Source organism: Nomia melanderi, chromosome 12 (genome assembly GCF_051020985.1).
Source record: "Nomia melanderi isolate GNS246 chromosome 12, iyNomMela1, whole genome shotgun sequence".
Taxonomy (NCBI): domain Eukaryota; kingdom Metazoa; phylum Arthropoda; class Insecta; order Hymenoptera; family Halictidae; genus Nomia; species Nomia melanderi.
Window position 1 is genome coordinate 14,775,367 of NC_135010.1, and position 16,686 is coordinate 14,792,052.

At 48.1% G+C, this 16,686-nt stretch overlaps 3 protein-coding genes across 4 annotated transcripts; 1 reads left to right on the forward strand and 2 right to left on the reverse strand.

Moving 5' to 3' along the window:
- The first annotated feature begins 78 nt into the window (after window positions 1–78).
- arg (arginase) lies at window positions 79–1,623 on the forward strand. The gene is made up of 7 exons (XM_031980076.2): window positions 79–230; window positions 286–358; window positions 444–652; window positions 737–900; window positions 972–1,087; window positions 1,168–1,290; window positions 1,388–1,623. The coding sequence occupies exons 1-7, from the start codon at window positions 138–140 to the stop codon at window positions 1,621–1,623; spliced, it is 1,014 nt and encodes a 337-aa protein (XP_031835936.1). The 5' UTR covers window positions 79–137.
- Window positions 1,611–2,640, reverse strand: LOC143175168 (uncharacterized). Its single transcript, XM_076372851.1, has 2 exons — window positions 2,383–2,640; window positions 1,611–2,162 (listed from the first exon to the last, which is right to left on the reverse strand). Exons 1-2 carry the CDS (start codon window positions 2,407–2,409, stop codon window positions 1,791–1,793), a joined length of 399 nt encoding a protein of 132 aa, XP_076228966.1. The 5' UTR covers window positions 2,410–2,640; the 3' UTR covers window positions 1,611–1,790.
- A 533-nt stretch (window positions 2,641–3,173) lies between these two features.
- Unc-76 (fasciculation and elongation protein Unc-76) lies at window positions 3,174–16,391 on the reverse strand. 2 transcript variants are annotated; one of them, XM_031980065.2, is made up of 9 exons: window positions 16,055–16,391; window positions 12,577–12,829; window positions 4,927–5,049; window positions 4,621–4,762; window positions 4,405–4,513; window positions 4,057–4,319; window positions 3,904–3,979; window positions 3,726–3,791; window positions 3,174–3,615 (listed from the first exon to the last, which is right to left on the reverse strand). In XM_031980065.2, exons 1-9 carry the CDS (start codon window positions 16,158–16,160, stop codon window positions 3,599–3,601), a joined length of 1,155 nt encoding a protein of 384 aa, XP_031835925.1. In that variant the 5' UTR covers window positions 16,161–16,391; the 3' UTR covers window positions 3,174–3,598. The 2 variants fall into 2 exon arrangements, with proteins under 2 accessions (XP_031835925.1, XP_031835926.1); XM_031980066.2 differs by lacking the exon at window positions 16,055–16,391 and adding an exon at window positions 13,076–13,703.
- Between the last annotated feature and the right edge of the window lie 295 nt (window positions 16,392–16,686).

Consider the following 16,686-nt stretch of genomic DNA (forward strand, 5'->3'; position numbering starts at 1 on the left):
ATATTTATCATCACTTCAGCATGTTTATAGACCCCAAATCTCATAAGTTATCTCAGTTACAACATTCAGGGTATAGGTCAATCATTAGCCATTATTTCGTGCTTGATCATAAATGGAAACTGTAGAAGCAAACCAATATGTTAACTGGAATACGAAGTGTTGCTTTAAAGTTTGGAGCTCGTTATTATGGCAAAATTGGAATAATTGGTGTACCATTCGAGAAAGGACAGGTACTACTGTGTAAATTATTTTTATGAATTATTACTGATTTAATTAATTACACAGCGTAAAAAGGGTGTAGCAGATGGTCCACAGGTGATCAGGGCAGCTGGTCTACTGCAAGAATTAGAATCTTTAGGTATCCACACAATTCAATAGTGTCAATTTTCGGTATTCTTAAAAATTATACGGCTAATGTGAATTATGTTGGATACTTGAATCAGGTCTAGACGTAAAAGATTACGGTAACGTTTCATACGAAACGAAAGATGTACGTGATGGTGTGAGTAATATGTCACACTTAGGGGATGTTGCTGGTTGTACTAATTGTTTATCTGAACAAGTGCAAAAGATTTTAAATGATGGTCGCCGAGTATTAACAATTGGGGGTGATCACAGTGTTGGCATTGGGACTATAGATGGCCATGTCAAGGTATAATATGAACAAAAAATATGTTTAAAATTTCTAAAATTTACTTTTCAAAATATGAAATAGTGCTATATTACATGTTTGAAGGTGAAGAAGGATGTAGGTGTAATATGGGTTGATGCACACGCCGATCTTAACACCAATAAAACCAGTGAAAGTGGAAATGTTCATGGAATGCCTGTTGCATTATTAACTTCTGAATTATCTGATTATTGGCCACATCTTCCAGGCATGGACTGGCAACAACCAATGTAATATTTATAATACTCTTATAATATTATATTATATTATAACACAATATATAATAAGTATTTACTTTTAGGCTATCAATAAGGAATGTAGCTTATATTGGATTAAGGTCGGTAGATCGTTATGAAAGATTAGTCATTGAAAAATTTGGTATTACTGCTTTTGGTATGGAAGATGTTGAACGATATGGTAATATCCTAAATTCATATATACCATATATATCATGTACATATTACATATTACTTACTGATTTACTCTCCTTTTTTTAGGAATTCATGACATTGTAAATATGGCAGTAGAGAAAATAGATCCTAGTGACTCAAAGTCACTGCATGTTAGTTTTGACATTGATTCTCTTGATCCTTTGGAAGCACCAAGTACAGGAACATCTGGTAAATGAACTTTCCTTTTTATATTAACCCAAATTAATTTAAAGTGAACAATGTAGAATTGGATTTTTAAGAATATTTAAAAAACTTTTAATTTTAGTACGTGGCGGATTATCTCTTAGGGAAGCTGTTCATCTAATGGAAGAATTGTATAGAACTCACAGATTAAATGCTGTCGATCTTGTAGAAGTGAACCCTCAAATTGGTAGTCAACGTGACATTAAATTAACTGTTGAAGCTGCTCTACACATTATACAAGCTGGTTTTGGTTACACAAGAAGAGGACTTAAAGTTCCAGAAGGAATTACTGATATGCCTTTACAAACGTTTAGATAATTTAATTATTTTTATTTATATTGTATTTTGAGAATTTGAATATAATTAATTTTCTATACTTTGTCTTGTTTTTAACTTATATACAATAAGACTTTTGTATACTTTTAAGCAATACCATAAAAACATAATTGAAAAACAAAAGGCAACAATGTATTTCATTATTATATCTATTCGTTTTTATAAAGTGTAAAAATTTGATCGGACAGATCAGAAAATGTAATCTTTGATATCACTGGTTGTCTATCTGGTTCCGTAAGGAAGTATTCACAATTTAATATGCCTTTTGTATTTGATCCTTTTAGAGGAAATGAAAAGGTTTTAAAATTGTCTCGTTGGTCATGGAATTTTACGTATCCTTCCTTTATTGGTGGCCCTAAGTGGTTTTTGGTCTCCTCGTGATCATAAAGTATTTCTAATACTCTCTGATAAGTTTTTGTTTGTCGAAGTCTTCTTTGATATAAAAATTCATTATAGAATCCAAAACCTGCAATCACCAAACCTCCAGAAGCAATACTTCTTAAAGTATTTAACGAAGGTCTCTGCATCAGAGGAAAACACAACATTTCACAACTCATTTTAGTTAATGTTAGTAAAATTAATGCAAAAATAAAGAAAGCAATCTATAAAATTGTATCATAAGTACGATGTTACGTGCATCTATAGGTTAGACTTTGCAAAAAGAAGTAACATGTAAATCTTAACGGTTTTCGCTAAAGATAAGTTATGCAAATCATTGAATTAAATACATTAAGTTCGTACCTTTAACCTTTGCTTCATCATCATCATAATCGATTCGTAAATCAATGAGTTTTTATTAATTTCACACGTTTCAGCAAGAACCGTGCTACTCTATTATTGTTGCCAGTAGGTTCACTAAATATAGACGTTTTCATGAGTATCTATATTTGTAGGTACGATTCAATGCTAAAAATAAAATTTGGTTTTGCTGGTAAATAAAATTGAAATGTAGAACACAATGCTGTCTGATTATGATTACAATGATGATGATGATGATGATGATGATGATGATAATAATAATAATAGTAATAATAGTATGCTATTAATTATATAATCAGATTTTATAACTAGTACTACACTGGTATATATAAGTTCTTTTTATAATAGAAATTTAATTACATGCGGGTGAGGAGTATTCTTTTAAATGGTAAGATTGTCAGATTTATTTCTTTATTTCAACAAACACAATATTTCTACTTTATGCACAATGCATCGGGACAACTGCGTCGCTGTACACAAAGAATTTTTAATGCCAGCTTTGTACACAGTCATTTAACAGTTTTCAATTAAAGTACACATCTGTGAAAGTATGATTCGAGTAACGGGATGCAATGTATCTTTGCGCGTCAATGTTATTAATTACTTTAACTTTAGATACATACGGGTGTTACAACAATATGCATTAAATCTGTAAGCTTACTTATGCTTCTCTTCCTTTCTCTCCTCGGTAAAGAGCAATCTACAAGTTATTTGGTATATTTCTCTAGATAAATATAAGTATTCTCGGTGTTATAGTAAACTTTGCTCACACGTATTTCGATAAAATCTTTATGTACAAAAAATTACAAAAACCGAATCGTCACGAGAAATCCATGATGACGTATACAAAAATGAAGGTTGTATTATAATTCATGTAAGACAAGAGGTATTCCATAGAGCGCATACACAGATATCGAAACTGTACCTTATGTAAAATCAATATACACATTATAATATATAAAGTAAGACTAGATATGAGTGTCACGGGACCCTATCTACGATCTACAATCAATAGAGAGTGTAATTCGAGACACAACTCAGAAGCAAAAATCACCTGCCTTAACGCAAGTGTATGCGGCACAACAACGGCTGAAAGCGTACTGGCAAGAAGAAGAGAGCAAATTTGTATTCTTCGTTATTTTAATATCTTTCTTCCTGACGTTCCATCGATCTTCCCGTGAGACTTACGATATCCTCACTAAGTGGGACACACAACTGAAAAACGTACGATTGCATTGTTCATTATTAAATCTTGTCGCCTATAAACTTCAATATCCCATTACACATTCATGCGAATATATGGATAATTCAAAATATTCGTATACCTTTGAGTATATAATCCGTTAATAACGTAGGTACTGTTGGGCTATCTTCGTTAATTGCTTTTAATACTACAACAGAACATTATATATATTATACCTTCTCCGTTACAAATCGCATTACATTAAACGTTAAAAGTACTTATATCGAAACCACCCTCTAACCGTTATTACAAACACTTACTTTTTATAAGAACTTGTAAGGCTTGGTTGTCCAGTGGGCCACTATCCGTGTGGTATGGAATTACAGTCGTTAAATACTGAAAGAACCATCGGATGTTATTTCTCGATCAAGCCTGGATTAACCAATAAAAATAAACGTATCAACGTGCTCTACCTTGGACTCCTGCAGAGATCTGTGTTGCGGCAACGGGCTGGTGCCGTTTTGCATTTGATTTCTCTTTTTCGTCACATGGTGCTGCCTACGCCGGTTCTGCACCACCAGCAGCAACGAGATGAACTGATTCTTCAGCTCTTTCTCGTACTCCAGCTCGTCCCTCAACGCGAGCTCCGCGATCAGAGTTTCGCTCAGGGCACCCACCAGCGATTCCATCTCGCCGAGGAGCTCGGTCAGTTGACTGGAGCTGAGTTGTTTCAACTCTAAAACAAGCACATCGCGATTCGAATTAACGGGCTCCATATCCCGGCGGTGTTTATTGTTTCAGATCGTTCGATGGAAATATACTTTTCTCGTGCAGCGGCGAGCCGAGAACCTCCCTGCTCCGTTCCAGCGCCTCGTCGCTATCCAACAGCGAGCCATCCGAGTCCGGCGATCGTTCCATCGACGGGCTCTCCTGCAAACCGTACGCCTATTAATCACTTCGCATCAACAGAGCCGTCTCTAACCGCAGTCAATTGCCTCGGATAAAAGACTTACTGTTCGCTCGGAGGATTCACTTGCCTGCATTATGTCGTCTATCTCGCGGAGCACTTCCTCCGCGGTCTTCAGCTGTTCCTCGGGGCTGCTGGACAATATTAAAGCATGCATGTCCAAATCAGTCGCGACCGCCTCGTCTTCGCTACTTAAATCCTCTAGTTCTTGTCTAAAGCAAACAAAAGGAAAGCGGCCGATTGGCGAACATTAATCGCGTCTACCATCACCGTCTGCAACCTTCAAATTCCGCGTTTCTGAGCTTCGCGACCGTCTCGTGAACGAAAGCGGCAAAGGAACCTCGATCAAACACAGAAACGTCGGCTTAGAGCTTACCTGTCGTTCGACAGCGGAGCCTCGTTCAGATTCAACGACGGCATGTGCATCTTCCTCGCGTACGATTTGCTCCAGTCGATCGGCAGTATGTTGCCGAACGTGCCGGTTATCGTCCACCACATCCTGCAAGCACACAATTCAATTAGAAAATCTCGATACCTCGTTATTCCCCGCTGAAACCGGAATCTCGCGTTTCGAATGGGACAGAGTACGCTATCCCTGGCCACGCGCGACTTCGATTCTTCTTCCCCGCGCGCATCGCCGAGCGTCTTATTAATTATGCAGATCCATCACGCACCAGCTGACTCATATCCTCCCCCGCTAAATTCTTCTCCGGCGTTCCCGAGCCACGGATCGAATCGGCCGCATTTATTTTCGCGTCTTAGCGTTCCGGGGCTTCGCGGAATTCATCGGCCGAACCCTTTCCGGCTTTTTATTTCTGCCGTGGACACACGCGGCCTGAAATAAACCGTCAGGTCTCGGTAATTCAAACCACCGCGTCAGGTTCAGGTATTCTTCGCGGCGTACCCGAGAACCTGCGATGAGCAGCGTCGACGTCTACGTCTAAGATCGAAGGCTAGACTTCGAGGAATTCGGCTGATCGGTCGGTTCTCATTTTTCTCTCGCTTAATATTTTCCCCGCTTGATCTCTCGACATTTCCGATCGCTAGTCTACATATCCTTCGATGCAGCTGCGCGCGCGACCGATAGAGACTATAAAGCAGTAAAGTAGAAAGACTCCTCCCGCTCCTATGGCGTCTCGCTAGACAACGAGTCATCTGGCAACTGTAGTGCGGCGTTTCGCGCCGCTACAGGTAATCTTCGCAGCTAGGAAACGGCTGGGAGAACGACTCCTCGAGACGAGGGAAGGCTCTAATGGATTTCGGGATCTCGGAGTGAGCCGATCGCGAACGATCGCGCCGTGTTTCCACGCGAATCGCTTGATAGAATAGATCACTCGATAGAATAGATAGAATGGGCTCCGATTCGGAGAGCAGCGGAAGGTTCCCAAGCGATCCGAGCGTCGGCAGACGCGATAAGATTCCGCCGCGGCGACAGACGTTCTGTTAAGTGTTCGTTTTCTGGGATAGCGTGTGAATCACTCGGCCCGTAGGCGTTTCCTGGGCACACGCACGCGGTACACGCGCGCGGAAGGAGTCACACTTCGATCTCGCCGTGAAACTGGAGAATATAACTCGGCCCCCGATAACAATAGCGACTGTTCCGAGGAAATGAGCGTTGCCCGTACGAATCGACGCCGGTGCCCGTGAACGACGCCCGATCAATGGCCCATTCTCAGCACTCTGATTTGTAAACAATTCCAATTGCATAACGCGCGTAATCGCGTCGGCAACGCCACGCCGGTATTTTTAGATCCGATTCAATCGAACACCGCCGGTTCTTTTTCTTCGCCGCCGCGCGAGTCGCTCGCTGGGAAATCTCTACGAAGAATCGCACGCGGATTCCACCGTTCGCAAGTTTTTCGATGGAAATATTCGACGTCAGTTCCCGGCCGTATCGTTTCTGGAATTATTGTTAATATAATAAACAAGGACATTGATGTGCAAAGAATATCTTGACAACAGAGAGTTTCTACAGACTTTATCGTGCGAGAAAATCTAGAGAAACGATCCGGGAGTTTTCGTACGCCAGTGTTAATTAAGAAACAAAGCTAGTTCACTGAAATATCCCGAGAGTCGCCTCTCGAGTGCAAAAGGTTAACAGCTCGACGCGCGAAGCAAAGCTAAAATTAAAAAGTACTGGTAGACGTGGAATTGCTTCGAGTTAGCGAACGTGCTCAACAGTTTCCAACGTCGGCGCGCGGAGGGCTGCGACGGATTTGATACGAATCGATACGCGTTACAACTTTTACGCCCGTTTCACGCGTCGAGCGTATTGCTTCCGAGGAAATGGGCGGAGAGCAACGTCCCCGGCGAACAATTCGGATCGCAGACGCGGCCACCCTCTTTTAATCAGGTTTAATGAACGCCGACCCCGTCCGCCGTGACGTTCTCATCGCGCCGGGCCCTCGAATTCTTCCCGACAACGATCCCCGTCGATTAAACCGATGGTTCGTTTCCTTTTCGTTCGCGGCGGGCATCGGCGGCGCGGCCGGCCGGCCACGGAAATAAAAGTAACGCGAGAGAGCGAGCGCAACAGCAGCCGCCGCCGCCGCCAGCCGGTGGTCGATGGTGTCGGATTAACAAATGGAGGTCAATTCGGCCCACTTGAGTTTCTCATTAATGTTAAGTGTATTAAAGCCGTGACTTCATCGGGCCGGCGTGCCGGTCGCATCGGCGACGCGTACTGGGAAACATCAGGGCCGGCCAGATGGCCAGAAACGGCGGAATCACCGGCCAGCCTCGTCTCGTTTCGAATCGATACGCGCCAAAGATAGAAGGCGTAAATAAAAAAGCACGCCCATGTTTGCGCGAACGCGGGACCCGGACACAATTACGCGTAGATCGCCGCGATTCCGCGTGTTCCGCAATTCCGTCGCGACACCGGAACGAAACGAAAGGGAATAATTAGCGGACGCCGGACGCAATTATGCGGCGTGTCCGACACTTCAACGCGAGCGGAGCCAGTTGGAAATTCACCAAAGAGAACTGGAAATTCCGTGCGCGCCCGGTCTATCAATTAGAACGACCTCGAATCGCGGATTTTCGAGAAGGAAGCAACCCAGGCTGCACGGAATTCGCCAGGCAATTCAACTTAATCGTTCAACTAATGCGTCTCGAGTGTATACATTTTTCTTTTCACTCATCCACGCATTTGCCGTTGATTCGTAGCATTGCCGACTGGATGAAAAAAGTGTTCTCGGAGCGAGTTAAACTCAGCATGCGTAAAAAGTTAAGCAAAGGGTGGGCCAGTTTTTCAGCCAGCCAACCCCAAAGAGTTAACAGGGCAAAGGCGTTTCTTTGAATCGATTCGGTAATCGAGCTCGCATCGCTCCGCGGCCGCTCCGTCGCGCAGCCCTACGGGCGATTGAAATCGCGGGGAAATTCGATTCCCAGGAAAGAGTATCCGCTTATTAATTTATCGTTCGGTTCAATGATCCGGGGACCGAGGCTCGTACGGTGCGCGTTGCGCAACGGCGACAGCCGGCGGGAGGAAAACAATGTCCCCCGTAAAAATGCGCCGTTGTGCAACGACGAAACCGGTGCTCGAGGATTACAGAGGCGGCCGCGTCGTCCTGGCGGGTCAAAGGTGTCCCACGAGCGCGGCCGACGGCGTTCTCGACCGCGCGATGGACGATCCGCCGGGAAAACGGGGAAAGTCGATCGGCGCCGGAACGGAAAACGCGGGACGATCGAACGCGACGGCGATGCGACGATCGTTCCGACGATCGGGGAAGGTGCACGATCTGCGACGCGAGAGGAAAATGAAAAGAAAGCATCGAGCGCAGAAACGGGACACGAAAACGGCGGAGAATCGTGGCGGAAGGCGGCCGCGTGCGGCGCGTGCGCGGCTTTATTGACGTTCGTCCATCCGGAGGGTGGCTCGATACGAACGACGGAACAAAACACAGAGATCAAATTTTCATGCCCCTCGCCGATTCGATCATGCACGATTTCTTCGCCGAGCGGGGGCGATCGCGCCTATCGATCGCCCCGGGGACACCGATTTCATTCTCCCCCGCGTTCCTTCCGTCCGTTTGACCGGCGTTCCTTGACGCCTCGATTGTTCGCGTCGCTGCCGTGACCTGTGACACAGGAGGCTCGGTGAATTCGTACGAGCACCGTGATATCGTTTTTTACGGTACCGTTACACCGCCTGCGGCTCACTTCGCCGCGGTCTTTCGCTTTCCCGTAGACTACGCGTCTAGACGCTAGGGTTCACGGCTTCGGGCTTAAAGAGATTTGGATCAGCCGATCGGATTCGTGGAAACTAGCATTCGATCCGTGACCCGTCCGCCAACCGTGTCATCCGAGTTGCCGACATTCTTTCCTACCCTAGTATTCCACGAGTGCAATCTACCACTGGCAACGACGGGTCACGCGCGTATTAACGTGGCCGTATTCCAATTCCGCTGATTCTCGATGGGAGAACTCGTGCTCCAGTACATTCGACAGGCCGATCGAGGAGCAGTCCATCGATCTTCCGTTTTAATACGAGAGGACCAAGAAACAATACACATTCCCTCGTAAGAAAACGTTAACACGCGTGTTCACGGATATTTAGTCGCTGACGCCTGCTCCGAGTCTCTCGCCGATGTTCAGCGGGAACCTACCGCTAGCGCGGACCATTAGCTCGGAGCAAGAACGTGATAATCGGTGCCGTAACACTCTTTGGAAGGTATCTCGGATAATGAACGATTCCACGGGTTTTGAAGCGCGCCGGTGATCATCGTGGCGAGAGAAAAGAGGCGGTCGCGTGCGCGTGCACGTACGACCCGCTCGGCCTCGAAAGGGGTTCGGGCAGAAAGGAAAGAAAATAAAAGAGGAGCGGAGGCTAAACAAGCGGGGAAAAAAAGGAGAAAGAAAGAGGAGGAAGTTAGGCTCGCCGTGGGGCGAGAAAGTCTTTCGGGTCCACGCGCTGGTGAAAAGAGGGCCGCCGAGCCCGCGAGGCTGCCGCGTTTCGCCTCGTCGAAAGGAGGATCCAAAGAGGCCGGAGGCCAGAGGGTAGGGGGACGGTGAACACGACCTTGTTCGACCCGAGATTTCATTCGTTGAAAAGTCGATCCCAATCCCGGGAGAAAGACGGTCTCCCCGTGCGCGTGCAAATCAGATTACGCGAGCGCTGTTATTCATTCGGGGCTGTACCCCGCCGGGAGATGGCTGGATCGAGGAATGCGGGCCCGATTGATCGGTTTTCGCTTGTTCTCCTTTCAGTCTCGACGCTAATACGCTACTCGTCAATCGAGACTGTAGAAAACATTCACCCCTCTCGTGCCCCAGAGCGGTTTCAATAGACATCGAGCCATCCGCCAATAGTAGATGCACGCGCGGACGAAAACGCCAGCAATCCGGAGAGCGAGACACGTGCTGTTGCACGTGTCGTTCCTGCGAACGCAGGACGCTGACCTCGCGACTCCTCGCGGGGACCTCGCTCTCTTTCGGCAAAGTGGTTTGGCAAAGATGAAACCACTGCGTATGTTACGTAAACCGGGCTACCGGCGCAAAGAAATACTTGGCACGTTGCGAAAATGCGCGGTTGCAGCTACGACCGTGCCACGCTGGTTCCTCTACGACACCGCGAACCGTACGATCCCGAGTCGACGCTTTCGATCGTAACGTTCCCAAAAATTCACGCGAAAGAGCGATCGCGGCCTCGACGCGAAAATTCGACGTTTCCAATGATAGTCGACGGCGATACGGTTGTGAATCCGTTAACTTGCTTCCGCGGGCAACTGTATTATTCAACGAGCACGCGCTGCTCCAGTCATTCTTGCCACAGCGAAACAAACGCAGCGACTTTCTTGGGTCCCGTTCGCGCTGCTCTGCAAGCGATACGTTTTTTTTTTCAGATGGAAATCGCTGAGGTTGCTCTTCGCCGAGCATAAAGAATTCAAGCGCGGTTCGGTACGTTGAGTAACATACTTCGCGAATCGAGCTTACAGGAGGATTCATTGTAATATCGCGTACGTTCGCGGGAGCTTCTCGATTCGCGCTTCATCCTATCGTTCGGTAATCGTCGTCTTCCTCGTTTCTCTTCCAACGAGCCGCCGCCGATTAAAGGCCAGACGGATTTCGCGAGAGAGCGCGGCTTCAAAGGAATTATGCACGACAGTGGACAATGAAGTTCAAACGAGTTTAAGAGCCTACGCCGAAGAAGATACAATTTTGCGCTTGGTTGGCTTCCACCTGCAGCCTTCGGCGCGGCCGTGCCGGGGCGCGATTCGGCCGGACACCTGCGGCGCGATCGCGACGGCCGCTTTCTTCTGAAAATATTTGCCCCCGAGACCCTTCGCCCCTAACCCGCGGGAATTTTGACTTTCATCCGGTCGGTCGTTTTTCCACCTGACCGTCGGCTCTTTCGAGCAGAAAATGTCCAGCGGATTTGCGTCGACTTTGTTCCTCGCGAGCGCTGCCCCTCGCCGAGCCCTATTGTCCCTCGTTTACTTTGTCGCCCCGCGTCGCTCGTTTCTTTCGGCTGTCCCAGCCGTGAATCGCTTCGAACGGCACGGGACACCGAATCCCATTGAAAACGACGAATTTATCCCCACTCGGTAATCTAATTAGGAATCGACTCTCTTCCTCTCTTGTCCCGGCGCGCTGTCCATATAGCGGAGAGAAAGCTGCAGAGCGCGGCGCGAACGTCACGTAGAGAGTACTCATGGCGGCACACTTTTCAGTCGGAAAATCGATATCGTGATCCCGAGGATCCGGCTTTGCGGCGAGCATATCGTCCCCTGCCCTCCCGACCGGTCGTCGAACGATTTCCGAATAAAATAGGGAACCGTTGCACGAGTAAAGTCACGCACGCTTCGCGAGCGATGGGTTGCCTCGACTCTCGAGGAAATACGCTCGAACGTAAAGAGCGGCTTATATTCGTTTCGGTTTCATATACGGAGTGAAAACGAAATCCACGGGATCGCATGAGACCCATCGGCGAACAAAAAGAAGGTTAACGCGCGTTCGCGTGCGCCTCGCGGATCGCGCGCGTGCCGATTTGTATTTATAAAGCACAATTCGAGGGTACGGCTCGGACCGATGTGCCTAATAACAGCGAGCACAAGTTATCGTTCCGGGATATTGGTTTAACTCGGGTATCTAGTGAAACTGCAACGCGCGCGCCTCTTAACGAGTCCCCGAAGAAAGCGTTAACACGACTATTACTTGAACAGGATATATTATGTGGCGAACAACCGGCTGGACGTCGGCGAAAGGCGTAATCTCGCCGACTTTTTGCGCGATTTTACAGGAACGATAAATTCATTCGTGATCGTAAAAGCGGCACGCATCTGACGGCGGAACGACGTACCCTGAATTATGTCATTTCGAATACTCGTTCCGCGAGCCGGCAATTATGATTCCCTCTCTCGCGAGCGAGCGAGCGCGCGCGCGAGCGCAAACGAATAATATAACGGCGATCCTATAAACGATTACTTCCGCTCGTCCGGCTGGCCGGCCTATCATTTGCTCGTCGTGCACGCGGATACTCCGGGGCGACCGGTCGCGCGTAATAGATATCTCAACGTGGATCGCAACAATTTGAACACGATAACTCGGCCATCCTCTTCCTATTCATTTACCCGTGCCGCCGGCAACGGGTTCCTTCGTTTTTCAATCGGTATAACTGTACCGGCGGACGTCGCGTGATCCAAGGACCATTGACAACTTCTCGTGCGCACGAACCGATGTAATTTCCATCCACGCGCGTTCCTCCCTTTTCCCTTCAATCGTTTCGACACCGAAACACGACGTGCCACTCGGTGATCCTTACGGGACCTCCTCGGATATTTTCTCTTGATTTATCCAAGCTAGCCTGGATGTTATAATAAATTTCAGTCTTTGAACAGAGAGAGAGAGAGAGAGAGAGAGGATAAAATGAGAAATTGACGGGATTCAGTTTGCTGGCCCTCGCTCGCAGATTAAATCATCGATGCGAAGTGAATCGCGCGACGGTCGCGTGTCGCCTGTTCGATCGAGGATATCGCCCCGTGCGTTTGTTGAACCGAGGAAGGGCCGCGCTACCGAAACTTACTGACACTCGTTCAGGAGCTCCTCCTGCGTCCTCACTTGCACAGGCGCTAGGGACTCGACGTTCGTGCCGTAGTCGCGGAAGCAGGATGTTATCTTCTCGTCGAAGGTATTAACGAGGTCCTCGAGGCTGCCGCTGAAGGGGCTGAACGTCCCCTCTTGCAGGGTATCGGTTCCATTTTCATAGGTCGCCGGCGGCTCGTTCGCGTTGCAGTTCTCCCCGTAGCTGCTGTCCAAACTGGCATCCAGCAGTTCTTCTGCGGACAATCGAACGAAAACGAAATGCTTAGAAAAATCGACACTCGAAGAGGACGGGGATGATCGACGCTGGGTTTACGGATATCGATCGTGCAATTTATGCTGTCGTTCGCGGAGAAATTCACGCTCGTTCAATTAGATGTTGGAAATTGCAAGTTTTCTATTCAGCTAACAATCGATAATCAATCATTTCATAACCGTTCACGACACGGTACGCGTGAAATCGACGCGCTCCGTAAACCTACTGTTAAACTCCATTGAAACGAGTATTTGTACGAGTCACCGGCTCCGTCGTATTCCGGAGTAAACACGAGAGGAGAGAGACGGAGAGGACAGAGAGGATCGCGGCGAACGCGAAAGATGGAACGCCGTTTGTTGCACACAGTGCCGTATCTCACGGAACGCGTCGAGCGAGACGGTCCCGGGGAGACACGGCACGGTCAACGGAGAACGCGACCGGTATTAATTACATCTCCCGCCGCCAGCTCCGTTATCAATTACGTAAATTGCGGGTCGAACTTTCCCGTGGATGTCAGTGACGCATAGCAGATCGGATGTTTCAGACGGTATCGAATGAGATCAACAGATTTCTTCTCCTCTTTTTTCCCCTTTTGTCTCGCGCGTTAGTGTCAACGCGTCTCGGCCGAAGTCGAAGGTCGGCGGCCATTCAGCTTCCGACGGATCTATAATAGGGTTTTGGTCCGCGGGTGGTCCACGGCGAGGGTAGAATCACGGTAAACACAGGCGCCGTTTCAAAGGGAACCTGGCGAGAATTACAAGCCGCTGTAGTTCGCTTTTTCAAGAGAAAATCATGCCGCTTTCACGTCGACCGATCTCAAAAAGAAACAAAAAAAACGATGACATCGTTCGTAAAGCACTCGGCCAAGAAGCGGACGAGACGAAGATAGGTCTGCGACGAGACAAACCTCGAAGCGAAATCAAACGTGCACCATCTTTTCCAAGTTTCCGCGGACCAGCCTCGCGGTGCGGATTTCAATGGGTTCTACGATGTCGCGGAAAACGATACGAACCCTGCTCGAGGCGAAGCTCGCGCGCTCTTTCGAAATAACGTTATCCGAGACGCGAATTAAGCGCGTTGTGCCATTTCAGGAAACGATCGCGTGCGTGACGTAACGTTAACGATCGGTCAACGCCGTGATCGAGCGGTACCACTGTCCTCAAATTATAGCTCTGTGCGTCAGAATTCATTGGTGCGATTAACTATCGGCGATACAGAAGCTCCGTTACTCTTCATTCTCTAACGTAGGCTGTGGGCTTCAAAACATTCGTGTCATTATCACGTTCAATATAGAAAACTTGTATGAAAATCAGCAGTTGCTAGTTAACTTTAATATACCTAGGATTAATCATGATTCTCAAGAGATCCATCGGCGGATTAACCGCTGCTCATCCCGTCGGTGTCAGGGAAGAAACGAACAATGAAGTTTCAGCGTTTCCACGAGCGCCTGGACGCCTCTCGTTTTCGTTTCGAGAATAGATTCGCTCGGGCAACGCGTTAGACGGCAATCGTACGCGTGACGTAGCCTTTTGTCGCGACCGAAGGTCGCTTCTTCATGGTAGCTAAATACGCGACGCCAGGCCACGCCACGACACGCCACGCCACGCCACCCTCGTCATTTGATTCTAAGGCCCCGCAAAACGAGCGTGACCACGCGCGTTTCACGCGTTTACCCAGTCCCGCGAAACCTGTTCCGGCTACCGAGGTACGCGGCTCTTTCGGTTTCGAAATTTCCGTTTATAGTTGTATACCGCTGGCCGGGACTTCGGGAAAAGTGGATGGACGACGTCAACGCAGCGAACATTTTTCCTATCGGCTCTCATCGATTCCAGTCGTCGGCCGCGCTTCATGATGCTTGGATACCGCTCTGCAAACTATTTTACTCGTTAGGTCGAATGTTTCTAGTTCAAGGTTGCGACGCGTACCCTCTGCCTATCGGCGTGACGTTGTCAATTAACGCGAATGCCGCATCGCTTCACGGAGCCAAATTCGTGAAACGAGAGAGGATATAATATTGAGTTAAATAGAATTACCTTATTGTTATCGCACGTTTATCTTGTTGAATGCCAGTGTATCTGGTAATGTTATTTATAATACAGAAATGTTTTCAAATAACCGTACGATTCGGTGAGTTGTAGCGATTCGATTTGGTCGGGGTCACCGGTGACCCCCATGGCATTCAATGCGTTAGAGTGTAAGTCGTACCGTTTCTTACCAATGTGTACGGTACGAGTGTCTATTCTAGTGACAGTGACGATTGAATCGTGAACAAAGAAATATGATTTGTCTGAAATCCTGTTCGCCTCGGTAGACAAAACTTTTGCTTCTATTCCTAGCAGCCAATAGCTCCTGCGCCTGAAACCGTGGAGGGTAGCTTCAGCCCCTAACCCGAATGTGGGTCGCTAGAAAGAATACGTGTCGAGGATTATCGCAGACTCTATCTCGAAAGCCTGATAAAATTCGGTGTGTCACTTGCCTGGCGTTCTCCGTGAATCACCGACTAACAAGACTCGACAAGACATCCATTCCCCACCCAAAACGCTGCAATGTATATACCATGCAGACGTCTCCAGAAAAAATCTTATCTCGGCAAGATAAATTCGAAACGGTCAAGTGGTGCTCGCACTCGAACCGGATCCCCGTGAAATCCGCGGACTTCTTCCCAGAACTGATTCCGCGTTTCTGTCCGGAGACTCCCGAAATAAATTCTATCATTCAGGACGCGAGCAGAGTCGGTGTTTATCGAGTCTCTTAGCTGGAATCCGATACGGTACCAAGGCTCCTCGGGGCTCGTTGAATAATCGTTCCCGCTGGGTAACGCGTAAATACGCATCCTCGCCGAGGCAGTGACTCGCGTACGACCGTCCTCGAAACGATTTTATTACTTCGTAAGTAGGATCACCCACTTTCGAGGCGGTTTCAGAGATCGATTACGCTCGGCACGGAGGAGCGAGAGAGGACGAGAGAGGATATCGCGGCGGCGATCGTCGTCGCGCCGGTTTACTCTCGGTTTCTCGCGTGATTCCGCCGATCGACGGGGGCCCGAGAAATCGAATTTTATTATCGCCGAATCGGGAGCATCGCGATAAACCTTCGATCCGTAGGAGGTTACGCGGACCGGATCGGTGCGAGACGAGATGCGCAGCGTGCGCCATCGTCCGCGGAACGGAGTCGTACGAACGGGAGGCTCGCGGTTTTCTCGCACCTGTCAGCAGATTCATGTTCTTCAGGCTGGCCGTGTCCTCCTCCTCGAAGCGTGCGAGGGGTGCCTCGAACTTCAACTCGGCGATCTTGCCCGCCATGTCCCTCATTATTGACCGTGCGGACGACCGGGAGAGAACGGAACGGATCTCGCCGCGACAACACTCGGCACTGTACACTTGCGGCAGCGCCCCCGAGGCGCTCCGTGTCTTCGGCTTTTAGCTGTTTCACAAGGGGGTGAGGGAGCAAGAAAGGGCGAGAGAAACACGGGACGAAAACTGGCCGGCGTACTATTACGCACAATCCGCCGCATGCGAGGCTTCGCGAACGACTGACGCAGAAGGGGGCTCGTTTGAAAACTGGTGGGGGAAGATGATTGCTCGTCGCCATGGCGACCGCTGGCTGAGCGCGCCGATGCCGCCAAGCGTCGCCAGTCGCGTATCCTGCCCGAAAGGCGCCCCGATTATTTCGAGATTTTTCATTCGAATAGAATCGTAAGTTTGATAGAGTTCTATAGAATTTAGAGAGATTGATGTGTGGACACTGATTAGAAAAGGAATTGTGAAAATATTATGAAGGATGTTTGATTTCGTACATAAGTGCCACTATTTTCATTCGTTTGAAGAGGTCGTTTTA

Coding starts and splice junctions, on each gene's coding strand:
- arg (XM_031980076.2), top strand. CDS start 138: ATGTTAACTGGAATACGAAGTGTTGCTTTAAAGTTTGGAGCTCGTTAT. Junction 901..971: donor ATGGACTGGCAACAACCAAT/GTAATATTTATA, acceptor ATTTACTTTTAG/GCTATCAATAAGGAATGTAG. Junction 1,088..1,167: donor GGAAGATGTTGAACGATATG/GTAATATCCTAA, acceptor TCCTTTTTTTAG/GAATTCATGACATTGTAAAT.
- Unc-76 (XM_031980065.2), bottom strand. CDS start 16,160: ATGAGGGACATGGCGGGCAAGATCGCCGAGTTGAAGTTCGAGGCACCC. Junction 12,830..16,054: donor GAACATGAATCTGCTGACAG/GTGCGAGAAAAC, acceptor GATTGTCCGCAG/AAGAACTGCTGGATGCCAGT. Junction 4,763..4,926: donor GCTCCGCTGTCGAACGACAG/GTAAGCTCTAAG, acceptor TGTTTGCTTTAG/ACAAGAACTAGAGGATTTAA.
- LOC143175168 (XM_076372851.1), bottom strand. CDS start 2,409: ATGATGATGATGAAGCAAAGGTTAAAG. Junction 2,163..2,382: donor TGATGAAGCAAAGGTTAAAG/GTACGAACTTAA, acceptor CCTCTGATGCAG/AGACCTTCGTTAAATACTTT.